We start from the raw sequence: 12,879 nt of genomic DNA on the forward strand, positions 1-12,879 counted from the left end.
CTCATAAACTTGCTGGTTATGGCTTATTAGTGAAGGAGGCTAATCATCATGGCTTAATTTTTAATTTAGGCCTACCATAATAGGCTATTATCAAACCAATACCACAATCTGCCATATCAACGCTTGCCTTCAGTATAAATCACATTATTATTATTTTCTGAACTGAATCTTACATACCATTTCTCATAAAATTGCTTATCACATTTGTAATTTTTACTTATTGTAGGCTAATTCCCGGTGCCACAGCAGTCATGCTTATGTGTAATATGACTAACAATGAATGAACTGGAATACAAATGCAACCTTGGCCTTAGCTACATAAATCATGAAGGGGGATCTGATGTAATTCCACGTGCTGCACCAGTCCGGTTGTGTGCATTTACAGCATTTCCCACAGTGTCAGATAAAGATTTCTAAAAGCGGTTGGGAGGGAGTCGATCACAGCAAAGCAGCTTAATGAAAGAAAACAACAGAAATTATTAATGGTTGTGTCTCTGTGACAGACTAAGTCCTTCCTCCAGATTATTTTCTACTTTGCGTGCTATCACACAGACGCTTCCCTCTTCTATGTATCAATGCGTGATTGAAGGGAAACTTCTTTTGGGAAGTGGGACTACTTTGGGTCAACTTTGGAAGGGAACATTCCGATTTTGGGCCATATGATTTCAGTGGAACGTATAGTAATACAATATGCTTTACTCTTCGAGAGAATATTACAAATGGTATGCTTGTAGAGCTTGTTTTATCGTAATCGCATTATGTTTTTGCTACGTCGCGGAAGGATCTAATTTTCTCAAGCGAGGGTCGACACATCCGCCCAGTTTTCCGATTTCATTCCCCCCCGAGTTGAAAATGGAGTTCGATTAAAGCAGATGTCCACCAACTTCTCAAGGAAAATTCAAGTCTATATATTTTTACTTTACGTGTCAATATCAACATTGAAAACAACTGGAACATTTTCTCTTGCTTTGGATGCCTTTACTGCAAATTACTCGGACACGTTGACGGAGCAACGCTGCACAGCGCTTTTCAAGTGTTGTCCTGGACCTGAAGTTGGCGAATGGATGCTCGACAGCCAGCCATAAATAACCTGCCAAACGTTACAGTGCACAACAATCTGTACATTTTTTAAGGATATATACATATTTTTGAGTATCCGGGAGCTGTGTTTGTTGAAGAGGATGACGCCGATGTGCGATTTGTTTTGGTCGGATTTTACTTCCAGGGAAGATAAAATGAATCAACGATTGTCATTCCTCCTCGCGATTTAACGTTAGTTCCAGCCAGCAAAGCTAGCGTTAGGCTAGCTCACTTGGTGTTCCCAGGAACGCTTAGTTAGGCATGCTCCGTTGTACACCGTTTACTTATTATCCAAAATAGGGTGATTTTCATATGTGAAAGAAAATGGTGATATTTGTGGTATTTTATCCCGCCGTCACTGCGTCGTCGATGCTATTGCTAGGATTTGGATCCCCGTGAGAAAAAAATGAGTGAAGATTCAACAAATCCAAACAACGAGTGAGTACTTTTGCTACATTTGCTACATTCTCTCCATTTACAGCACAAAACTGCCATGATAAGCAGATATCTCAAGATTTTACACGCTTTGGCTGGTAGATCAACTAACGTTATGCATCACTGTCCCAGTAAATGACATTTCTCGTCGACAGACGCTGGTATTCATCAGCTTACTTTACAAACAATAATAATTATACAGGCAGCCTTATTTATCTTTTTGTTTGGATAGTTTTGAAGGCTACTATATAAGCCCTCTATGGATTATTTGATGTGATTAAGAAGAATCGGTGTCTCAAGCAATGGCATAGGCCCATACTAAAAAATGCATCTCATTCTTTATCCGTTTGCTGTTATAATTTAATCACATGCATGCTGTGGGGATTCAAAATAGTCCATGGCATTCAAAGGAATAATCTTGATTGCCCACATATAAAAGAGTTTACCCGAAAATGACATGCACAGCATATGTATTATTGCTGTATAGATTGGCCGTTATAAGGCTGTTATATGAGATCACTCATTGTAGATATGTAGACAACAATAACTAATATTCCGGTCTATATATAATTTCATATGCATATCTGGTCAGTACATCATGACCAGATAGCGTTATTTTGACAGTCTAGACCTATATAACTGTGTTTTTTTCCGCCATGATTTTGGTCTGAATAACATCATCGATACATTTTTTGAAATCATATCGGTATTCATCTTCAATCTTCCTTCAGTGAAAATGTTCCTTCGAACTGATTGCTGCAATGTCAGCGTTCAAAAGCTGAAGATGCCATTTTTTTTTCTCAATCACACTCATTTGCATATCACAATCTCCATTCATAAAAAAATGTTAAAAAAGGGAGACGTTGACATCCGAATCCCCAGAACCCACATACAGTAACTGCAATTGTAATCTCTTAAGTAAGGTGTTTTTGTACGCGTTGCGCCCATTTTAAGTCTCGATTTCGTATTGTTTTAATGGGCTGATCCCTTGTGTGCGCTTGTTGACAGTCAGTGAGAAATATCTGCTTCGGGAGGTGCTGCGGTCACATGATCCCCTCCATTCATAAAGTACCTGCCTGCCCATTCACAGCACTGTACACTGTTTCGCATTGCACCGACGATCACACAATGATCACATTTCCTGTATTTACTGTTCAATCTATTACATATAAAAAGACACGTGCCTGTCAATCGTTTACTTGAAATAAGTGCCGTGTATGTGTTTTATTCATTCGATGTTTCCTCACTCTCTCAAAGGGTTTTTTTTTATAATGTATTTGGCACAGAGGAAGTCATATGCCTTTCTGAACCGTTCACATTGTCATGGTCTAATGTCCAAAACACACCCATGGTTTTCCTCATTCCATTTATCTGGCGCTTATGAGGTTGATTGATTTAATGCATGGAGGCTTTGTCCTTGAACTAGATGTCAGTTGTTTTATATAACATATGCCAGGGGTTTCCATACTCTTTATATTAGGGGCCTCCAAATAGATATACATTTCACCAGAACCCCATTTGATGAGATTTTGTCCTAAGGAACCCCATCAGAGCAGATTTTTGTAATTAGTTATGATTTAGTGTAGAAGTGTAGTGTATAATTGCTGTTTGATGCCAGTGGGGAGAGTGAAACCTCTGATTAGAATAGTCATCTGAATACATTTTCTCATCGTGCTAAACTGTTGGGAGTGATATAATACTAAAATTAAACAATTCTTGATTTTCCTGAGACCCCCTGGAACCCCCTCTGGGACCCCTTGAAGCCCCCGGACCCCACTTTGGGAACCACTGCCATGGGTTACAGATCAGTGGTGTACAGGCTAGCTATATGGTGGGTTTACGATGGCAGCAGCTAAGATGGCTAAAGCGATCCAAACATCGTTGCTATGATTCCACCACATATCTGGTTATTGTATGATTCATAGACATGGACTGAACAGAATACCAAGCATTGCCTGAGCCATTTGTTTTTGTTGGACCCACTCTCCTTAATATGCTCTTCCTGGTGACAAAGCCACTCACAAAGAATTCAGATATTTTTCTGTTCTCTGAGAGGATTTCATTTTGACTTTTTTTTTTACTACTCAGTGGAGAGTGTCAGCAATTGTGGTCAAGATGTTTTTCACCATTATGCGTCCCCTATATATAGTGACATAATGAGCTGTTCCATTTTCCTGTCATAGACTAATCTTTAAAGATCGATCTCTTTCACTTTAGTTTTTATGGCGCAGTTTCTCATTTTCTTTGTTTTGCTATAACGGCTATTATTGACACCTCATATTTTAAGCTATTTGCTAAATCATGAGCATTCTCACTGCTTTCTGTTTAATTGACGAAAATTGTTTGCATAAGCCCTGATAATGTTTTGACTTTTCACTTCCGTGTACAAGTGTAATGAGGGAAAAATGTATTTGACTCTTTTGTCGCCTGTATTGTAAACATTTCATTTGAAAATCTCCATAAGTTGTGTTGCGAGATAGTCCTAAAGTGGTTTAGCCTGATTGATAGGTGGTAAGCCAAGCTGGTGTACACACAGCACACCCTTTTCTGAGAACATATAACTTGGCCTTGGCGCGACTATGTTCACAAGGTTGAAATGAATAGAAGACACATAGAGCCTTGTCAAATTTTGGTTTGTGTCCGCTCTGGGGTGTGTGTTGGTGTGAATAGTGTGGTATGATGTAAGGCTAATGCTAGTTTTGCAGACAAGAACTATGATCATGCAGGAAGACGTGGGAGTGTGAGATTTATTGAGGGTTTGCACAAGCAGCTTCTCTGCTGAACATGAATTTTATTTCAAATATTTATCTCAATGAGTGCTGTAGTCTGTAAGTGTCCTTCTGCTGTTAGTCTTCCTACTTGTAATTAACCTTTATTTAGGTGTTCTGCCTTTGTAGATAGTGATTGTCATGTGAAAAGTGTGTTTTTTCCATATTACGTGTGTCTTGCTGTGTTGTGTTGTGATGACAACCAACAGATCAAATTTCTCGTTCCGAGTTTATAATTCCAAAAACATAATATAGGTTACAGTTACTCAAATAGGGCTTCTCTGTCGTCCCTCAATCCTTATTACAAAGAAACTAGAAATCAAACAGGTAGTCTTGCCGGTTTAGTCAATATGAGCCTACAGAATGACTTTGCTAAAATTCATAGAGGCCTGATACATGTTATTGATGAAGGTCAGTTGCTTTTATAGTCCATTTAACATTCATAGGCTCAGGCCTCATTGTTTTAGATTCCTGCAGTACTCTAGTATTGTTGGTTGCCAGTCAGGTGATCGTCAGTGATTCCTCTCTCTGTGTCCTCTTCCTATCTGTGTGATTGATTTGACAGCTCAGCGTTTTATCTGCCAATGTGGGTGTCGTGATCTTATCACCTGAGGGCTGTTTTGCACTCCTCATTCCTGCCGCCGAGCTTCCCAAACACATTCCTCCCAAACAACCCCCATCATGTCCTGAGACGACAAAGGGAGACAGCTACTTCAGCTGTTAAGGCTAGTGCTTTACGGCTTGGGTAATTGCCTATATCCTGTGGCCCTTATGTTAGGCTAAATCATTTCCTGGACCTTTTTATAGATAGTATTATTTGGGGTTATTACCAGTTGTTGAATATGACCTCCATGAACACGTAGCTTTACTAGCTGGCCCAGTCTAGGCTATAGGCATATGTTGCCTTTGACAAAGCCTGCTGAGCCGAACACATCTTTGGTTTTGCTTCTGTATTCTTTTGGGGAAGTATTGCTTGTGACCACAGTGGCCTACACAGACTGTATTGGAATTTGTTATCTTATTTGACAAATATGCTTAAGGAAACTTGTAACAACATTTGACTTGGGCTAAGACTACGCTAATTTTGTCAGTTACTAATTACTACTGGTTTCTAGACATGTGTTCACATTTGATTAGGTGTTGGGCTATCATATATCCGGTGGAAAGTGAGGTGTCTTTGCATTAAACAATATCTCTCTGTCTTCTGACTCTTACTGGAGTCGTTCAGATTTCTCTCTTCCATGATTAGAATATGATACTTGTATATAGGTGATCAGTTGCATAATTGTAGAAGTTACGTTGTGTACACACTATTTATGATCTAGTGTCTGTTTCTTCTGTTAGAGACTGTTGTATTTGCATGATTAATGACAATGATCCTCTATAAAACCAAAGGACTTGGACAGTCTGTAACTGAGACAAGCCAACAAACTGAACAGGCCTTGTATGAATGTGGTGGACTGTTCCATTCCCATGGCCAGATTTGGGCCTGGATTCTGTGTATTTTAAACCCGAGCCACTTCCCTCTTATAATTTTCATTTCCTCTTCAAGTATTTTAGGAACAGACATAAACTGGTGTAAATGTCAGCAGTGTATTTAGAGCATATTTCAAACCATTTATCTTGTTTCTAAGACAATCAAGTCCTAGTGTAGGCCTATTCTGTCTTTGGGCTGTGTATGTAGGCTATTAGGCCTAGGTTAAAAACCTTCCCAAGTTTTTTTTTCTCTATCTCAACACCAGATAGCATGGCATGTCTTTTTTCTTCCTCGAGGAGGGCCTCTGATGTTCACAGACCATATCTCAATGCCTTTAAGAAGTGCTTTTAGCACTAAGTGTCTGAATTGTGGATATTGTTTTCAGTTGTGCTGCATGCGGGAGCATGAAGGCTGGGCCTTGTTGTGAGCTCTTTGCTGCAGCTGGGCTGAGACGGTTCTTTCCTGCGAGGCCACAGACATAAAAGGGCACAGATGTAAATCCTAAACCTTGTGTCTTTGATTGAGTTTCCAAACGCTTTGAAAACAGGAAGGGGTTTCTGTGTGTGCGTCTGTGCGCGCACACTTGTGTGTTTATTTCTCTGGGAACATTTGGCATGTGTATTTGTCTCTGTGAAAGATACGCCCCGGATCCTAGATGAGTAAATTTAAGCTAACATAACTTTGTTTTATCAAATAAACTATTTTATAAGTCAAATTTTCAACTAGGAAAGATGAATAATCTCTTAGGCCCATAAGACAAAGGATGCTTATCTGCTCAGTCAATTTTTTGATCAGATTTTGTTCTGCCCAGTTGCCATTTTTAGAACTTGGATCAGGCTTTTATTGGTTAGGAAATGCTTTGTTGATTCTTCCAAATTTTAGAGTGGGCCGAGGTTACATGGACAAGGAAGCCTACTTGAATGTTAACATAATTGATTTTCAAGATGGACTAGTGTAGTTGGCTGGTTTCTAATGTTTGTCTTTTTTTCTTTTTCTTTTTACAGCTCACCAGAGTGTGGTGATGATGATGATGATGATGTTACTGTTTTGCCACTTTTGCGATGATGGCCTTTTTTCAACAACAGGGCATGCTGTGATAGTTTACAACTTGTTTCATAGCTGTTTCTCTTAACAGCCATGGACCATCATCATGGTTTGGTGGTTTCTTCTTCCCAGCTTGCTCCTGAGATGTTTTGATGGTTTCTCCCACAGCTAGACAGCCGCCTCGTCCCCTCAGTTTCCCGGCCCCCCCCCCCCCCCAGTCTCAGAGTCTCTGCAGTAACTATGACGATTAGAAGCCTGGGTCCCTGGGGACTACTTTCACATCAAAGCAGACCAGAGACGCCGCAGCAGTCCAAATTTGTGGTTCCTCTTTTTTCTGTAATGGCAAGCGCAAGGTTTTAATTTTCCAAATGCTTGCGGTTCAAATTAAGATCATCTCAATATGTGGCTTTGATTGATGTTTGAGAATAGTTTTTTGGCGTTTGATACACATATGGGATTCTTTTGATTTATTATAGTGCCACGGCGCAGCGGCACCCAGAACATTGTTGTTGGGGTTGCAGGCCCAATCCAGTAATGGAGGGGTTGGTTAGCATCGGCGCAAGGCAGAAAATCAATGTTACAAAAACGTTGTCTGAGTGAGCAGTTTGACATTCATGATACTGGTTTAGGTCTATCTTTGATTTGGGCTACAGGCTAATTTGGCCTACTAACTGCTGTCTGTGACTGATGCTACCAGAAGGGACTGTGATCAGTTAATTTGTCTCCATGTTAGGTCGTATTTCTATAAAGGATGGTGGTAAACTTGAAGTGTAGATTTGCTGTGCGGTGCAGCAGCAGAGCAGGCTTGTTCATTTTTTTTCTGAGTCTGTTGGTAGCTAAGCTGAATGTTCTTGTGAGGGAGATGACTCACCACCAGCCTGAGGTGTTGAGAGGAGATAGGGCAAATTTCTCTTTCACTTCTCTTTCTATAGCCAACGTATTGGTTTTCACTGCAGCTAATATAGCAGGCTAGTGACGTTGGCTGTCTGTTGGTGTTTCTGTAGGCATTTTCCCATCATCAGTGCTGTTTTATTAATGGCTAACAGACAGCCCCTTCAAAAGTGTCTTGTTGCGGCCTTCTGTCATAATTTGCACTGCATCCATGTTAGGTCATGTTGGTGTTTGTTTTGGGTATGTCTGTGCCCTTGAGTTTGCCACCGGTTATTGAAGGGATTTGAACCGTGGCTAATTGGCTAGCTAGTTTGCACCGTTCAGATTAGATGCACTGCTGGAATCGACGGTTGAGTCCCAGATTGCATGCTATGTATTTCCTCAATGAGGCGCAGTCACATTGTAGCGAACCCTTTGACTTGCATTTTGCATTTGTTCGCCTACATTGTTAGAGAACACTAGAAATATTATGGTGGATTCCATTTTAATCAGTTGTTGGTTGCATTCAAATTGATGAATTTTACACACATTCTTACTCCATTATATCATGACAGCCTTGGATTGATGCAGAGGTCTACATTAAAGACGTCAAGGCTCATTGTATTTTAGGTTAGGCTAGAGCTGTGAAGCAAATGACAATATACAGTATTTTATCTTTGATAACAGCTGTCGAGCCAGTGTGGAAGGTACCCAGACATTTTAGTAAGCATAGAGAATGAGTCACACCCGGAGTAGCAGTTTTTTTCCCCTTCCGTCCTCCACCCCCCCTCTTTCCTAGCGATTGCTTTCCTTTCGGAGGATAATCTATAGAATCCGATTGGGATAAGTAGCTTGTGTTTATTTTCCCAATGATTTTTTAATGATTTTTTTCCCCCTCAAAAGTCCTAGAAGCCAAAGTGGTCTAGTGGAGCCTGACCGAGCTTGACAGCCTTCCTCCGGTTTTGATACAGGGGAGAGATGGGGAGGAAAGGGGGGATGGAAAAAGGGGGGGAGACTTTTCTCCCCTTTTCTGATGCTAATGAAAGGAGGAATGGTTTTCCAGCCTTTAGCTTGCAGAGTGTGTCTCCCCTGCAGCATGCTCCACTGCCTGGACATTGTGGGAGCACAAAACTCCAGGCCCGGGATCCAATAACGTGAAATTTCAGCAGAGAAGCGGCCATTGTGTAGAGAGAGGCAGCCGGGGAGGGGTTGGATAGAAGGGGGAGACGGAGAGGAGGGAAGGGAGGGTGACTTGGCGAACACCCAGGGCTCAGGCCACATCCTTTCTCTCTTCTCTCCCCCTGCACTCCTCCTCTTCCTTCTCCTCCTCCCCCTGTTCTCCCCCTTCTGTCTTTCTTTCACTCCCCCCTTTCCCCTCCCCTCCGGGGGTGGGAAGCCCAGGGCTGAGGCAGGAGCAGAGCATGATGGCATGCTGGAGCCCAGTGAGCCATGGGCCGGAGCAGCAGACAAACGGCCACTTTGTCAGCTTAGGAAATGGTTGTCCCAGGATCCCCCTTCTCCACCACACACTGGAGCAGCCTGCCTCGAGGCCCAGGCCTGCCTGGCCCGCACGTGCTTCCCCCATCACACCCCTCTTCTCTTCTCTTCTCTTCTCTTCTCTTCTCTTCTCTTCTCTTCTCTTCTCTTCTCTTCTCTTCTCTTCTCTTCTCTTCTCTTCTCTTCTCTTCTCTTCTCTTCTCTTCTCTTCTCTTCTCTTCTCTCACCCTCTTGTACACCATCCACTGTGTGTTTGTGTGTGTACAAGGCCCTACAAGTTCCAATTTTCAGTGTATTCACCTTCAAAATGAGTTTATGTCACTATAGGAAGTAGAGGCTGGACTATAATTTCAGTCATGTTAAGCTGATCTGTTGTATGCGTTTGCCTTCACCTTCTGTGATGCTGGAGTGGTGAGATATTGTTAGTTCTCCTAGGAATTTAGCAAAACATGATGCATTTATTTGCCATTGTGTTGATGACAAAAACACCCTATAGGGTAAGCCTGTGCACATCCTTTTTGTGAATAGAAAGAGCCATATTTAAATGCGGATGGGAGCTGTCGACTGTCACCGTGGTCCCCACCCTACTCCCATCCACACCCTCCTCCCACCCCGCGGTCCTCCGTTACATTCACACCCCTCCCTCTGTTTTCCTCTCCTGCTTTTGGTCGGAAATGAAGTCAGTCATCCAGCAGAATAACTTGGAATAATTTGGAATGGGGGCTCCTTTCTCTCCCTTCTCTCTGTCTCCCTCCCCCCTCCTCTCTCTCCTGCTTGCGGGCCCAGGCCAGCTGATCTGCTTCCGCTCTCAATTGTGTGTCCAGTGGACTGTGTGCTCCCAGCAAGGGGCGTGGAGACCAGCCTTTGTCTCCATCCCGCTCTGGACTCTGTGTATGTGTCTGTGTGTGTGTGTCTCTGTGTGTGTGTGTGTGTGTGTGTGTGTGTGTGTGTGTGTGTGTTGAGCAGGTTGTGCTCAAATATCTTTTTGGAACAGAGTTTTTACCCTAAGAAAGGAAAGATATTAATAAAAAGGAGAGGAAGAGAAGCGGATAGACGCTTTTGTGTCCCTGGCCTGTTGGTTTTGTTAAAAGGATCTAGTACACTTAGTTGTTGTTGATAGTTAGTTAGTTGTTAGTTGATTGTCTGCAGGTTCATAAAGTGGAATTTAAGAGTTGTTGACTTTAATTATTTACCATTATGTGTACTCTCTCCTCGTGCTTTGTTGTTGCCATTTCTTTCATTCTTAAGAAAGGGTTATTTTAGGTTACATGCACAAATGCACGTATTCACTTAAACTTCCTCCCGGGCTCAGCCCCCCTCCCTGTGAGTGTCATGGTTGCTGGCATGTGTGTGATGGTAGGTCTGCAGGGTCAGGCCCTGGTCATTGTGCCCTGGTCATGGCTGAGCGACACTACCGCCTGCCTTCTGTTAGCCCCAGGGACCCCTGCCTGACTGACAGCCCCTCCTGCACCCACCATCCGCATCCTTTATTGGGGGCCGTAGAGGGGTACAACAGCGGCAGTATTTCCCTCTTTTACTGCCCGCTATATTGCCCAAAGATGCTGTGTTTTTTTTGTGTAAGTCTACGTTCTACTTCTGTGGCTGTGTTTTAAGGTGTAACCAGGAAGGGTGCTGGGAGGTCGCTAGGGGGAAGTTAGTCATGGTTGTTGTTTCTGTCATTCTCCCAGGACCAGTTGCCCTTGTCTAAGCCCGGGGCAGCATGTGAGAGAGCAAACTGTCCAAAAGTATGAGCTAAATGTATGCATCATAAAACTGGCTGTGACCTAGCCCCCTTGCAGCAGTCAGTTTGGCCTACTTGCATCTGTCAACACTGCAGGTCAGCATAAGCCTACATCACAGTGGTGATAAGCCTGTGTTTGCTCTTGTGCACAACGCTAATTTTTTAATATAGGCAGGCACCATCAGAACAGCTCTGAGGCATGAAAGATTAAACTGAGAAGAAAGTCCTGCTTCTATGGAAGAAAATATGGTATTACTATGCATTGTTTTATTTATTTGATATACAGAATAGGCGCTTATTTTTGCATCACCACGCTCATTCAGTGGTGTTACAAGCAGAAAAAAATCACAAGAAACTATTTGACAATGTCCTTGGAATTCTGGTCATATTAAATAGTAATAAAAAAAGAATTCATTAGAATTACCGGCTGTTGTATGCAAAGAACAACTTGCCTTTGTGTGCATCCTCGGCAAAGCTTGCTATGAATATAGGCAGTTTGGCATAGCATCAGCTTTCAGGCAGACAGCAGCATGCACAGCTCAACCAAATTTAATATCATGGAAGGATTTCATAGCCATTCAATCTGACCAAAGGACTCTTTGGATGCATTGATTTGTGAGGAGTTATGAGAAGGTCAAGATCTATTTATTTTGGGATTAATGATGCCGTTCATGACAGCTCCAATTATGATCTGAGAGAAACAAAGGATATATATATAAAAGATTAAATAACTACTAAGTTAAGGCAGTCATGTGTGAATTCTTTGTTACACAGCTGTCTACTACTGTGAGCTTCTGATTCTGAATGTAGCATGCTGCTGCCGTGCTACAAGACAAAAATCTGCAAGTGAGACAGAAACTGCTTTTGAGATAGTTGCAGCATAAAGTTGTCTGGCAGACACTTGAATTATGCCTACTATGTTATCTATCCACTTGTGCATGCTGTTCAAGGTTCAAGTCTTTCTACAAGGACAGAAACATGCCAAATCACCCTCCCTAGAGTTAACTATAAATCAGTGGCATGATATAAAACTATGAATGAAATTATGAAACGATCATTGACAGCTTATTCCTCACCATTTAGTGTCTTCTTGCAGCTGTAGTACAACCATAAACAACCGTAGCAAGCCACCTGAGTTTTGCTAGGTTAGCATGTTGCTAGCTTAGCCACCAGCCAACTAGCAGAGAAAAGATTAGTTGACTTATGGTGTTCAAGTAGGGCTGGGCGATATGGTTGAAATCAGTATCATGATAATCATAAGGATTTTTCTCGATATCAATAGCTAGGCTATATATCATGATATGGTTCATGTATGCAAAATCACGTTAAATAATCAAATTAATGTTCATCTCATTGAACTGAATGGTAATGTTAGGTGTGGTGTCAAACAAAACTGAGTTTTTAAGTATAATTTGCTTGTCATCATCAATTTAGACAGCAGAAATGTGTGTCACAATATCAAAATATCTTCATATCATCACGATATGATTCCACTGAAAAACGATAAAAGATAATATTGAATTATTGCCCAGCCCTATGTTCAAGTATCTAAAAAACGATAGCCTATTAAAACAGTTGGCACAATATTTGCAGAGGTACTTTGAGCATGGAATTTGATTGGTTGCTGGTGAACAATTTGCATAGCATTTGATTGGTTTTCATTCCAGATAGGAGGTTATAAAGAAATTGGAAGAGTCAATGAAAGGTATTTAAAGAGTTAGTTTGAATAGGTTTAATCTAGTTGCAGGGCAGAGCAAAGGGGATGGGAGGATAAGTGGCCGTGATGCTGAATGTATTATTCGTAATTTATACAGAAAACCACTCTTGTCATATACAGTATATTGAGGGATATACATACATGCTGATGTACTTTTGCTGTATTTTGTTTAGTAGATAGATTCTCCTCTCATTCAAAACAGTGCAGAATTGTGCAGAGATGCAAGGAAAAAACTTTTTTTTGAAGTGGG

At 41.6% G+C, this 12,879-nt stretch overlaps 1 protein-coding gene across 1 annotated transcript in view; it reads left to right on the plus strand.

The window, feature by feature from the left end:
• Positions 1 to 807: 807 nt before the first annotated feature.
• Positions 808 to 12,879, plus strand: part of spred1 (sprouty related EVH1 domain containing 1) — a 35,334-nt gene continuing 23,262 nt past the window's right edge. The window contains exon 1 of the mRNA XM_071526798.1: positions 808 to 1,518. Coding sequence (XP_071382899.1) covers positions 1,487 to 1,518 — 32 coding nt within the window. The 5' untranslated portion in view covers positions 808 to 1,486. The remainder of the gene's footprint in view (positions 1,519 to 12,879) is intronic.

Source organism: Centroberyx affinis, unplaced genomic scaffold (genome assembly GCF_046629955.1).
Source record: "Centroberyx affinis isolate AG114_WGS23_722 - 3 ecotype Tasmania unplaced genomic scaffold, CSIRO-AGI_Caff_v1 ptg001464l_1, whole genome shotgun sequence".
In the NCBI taxonomy this organism is placed as follows: Eukaryota; Metazoa; Chordata; class Actinopteri; order Beryciformes; family Berycidae; genus Centroberyx; species Centroberyx affinis.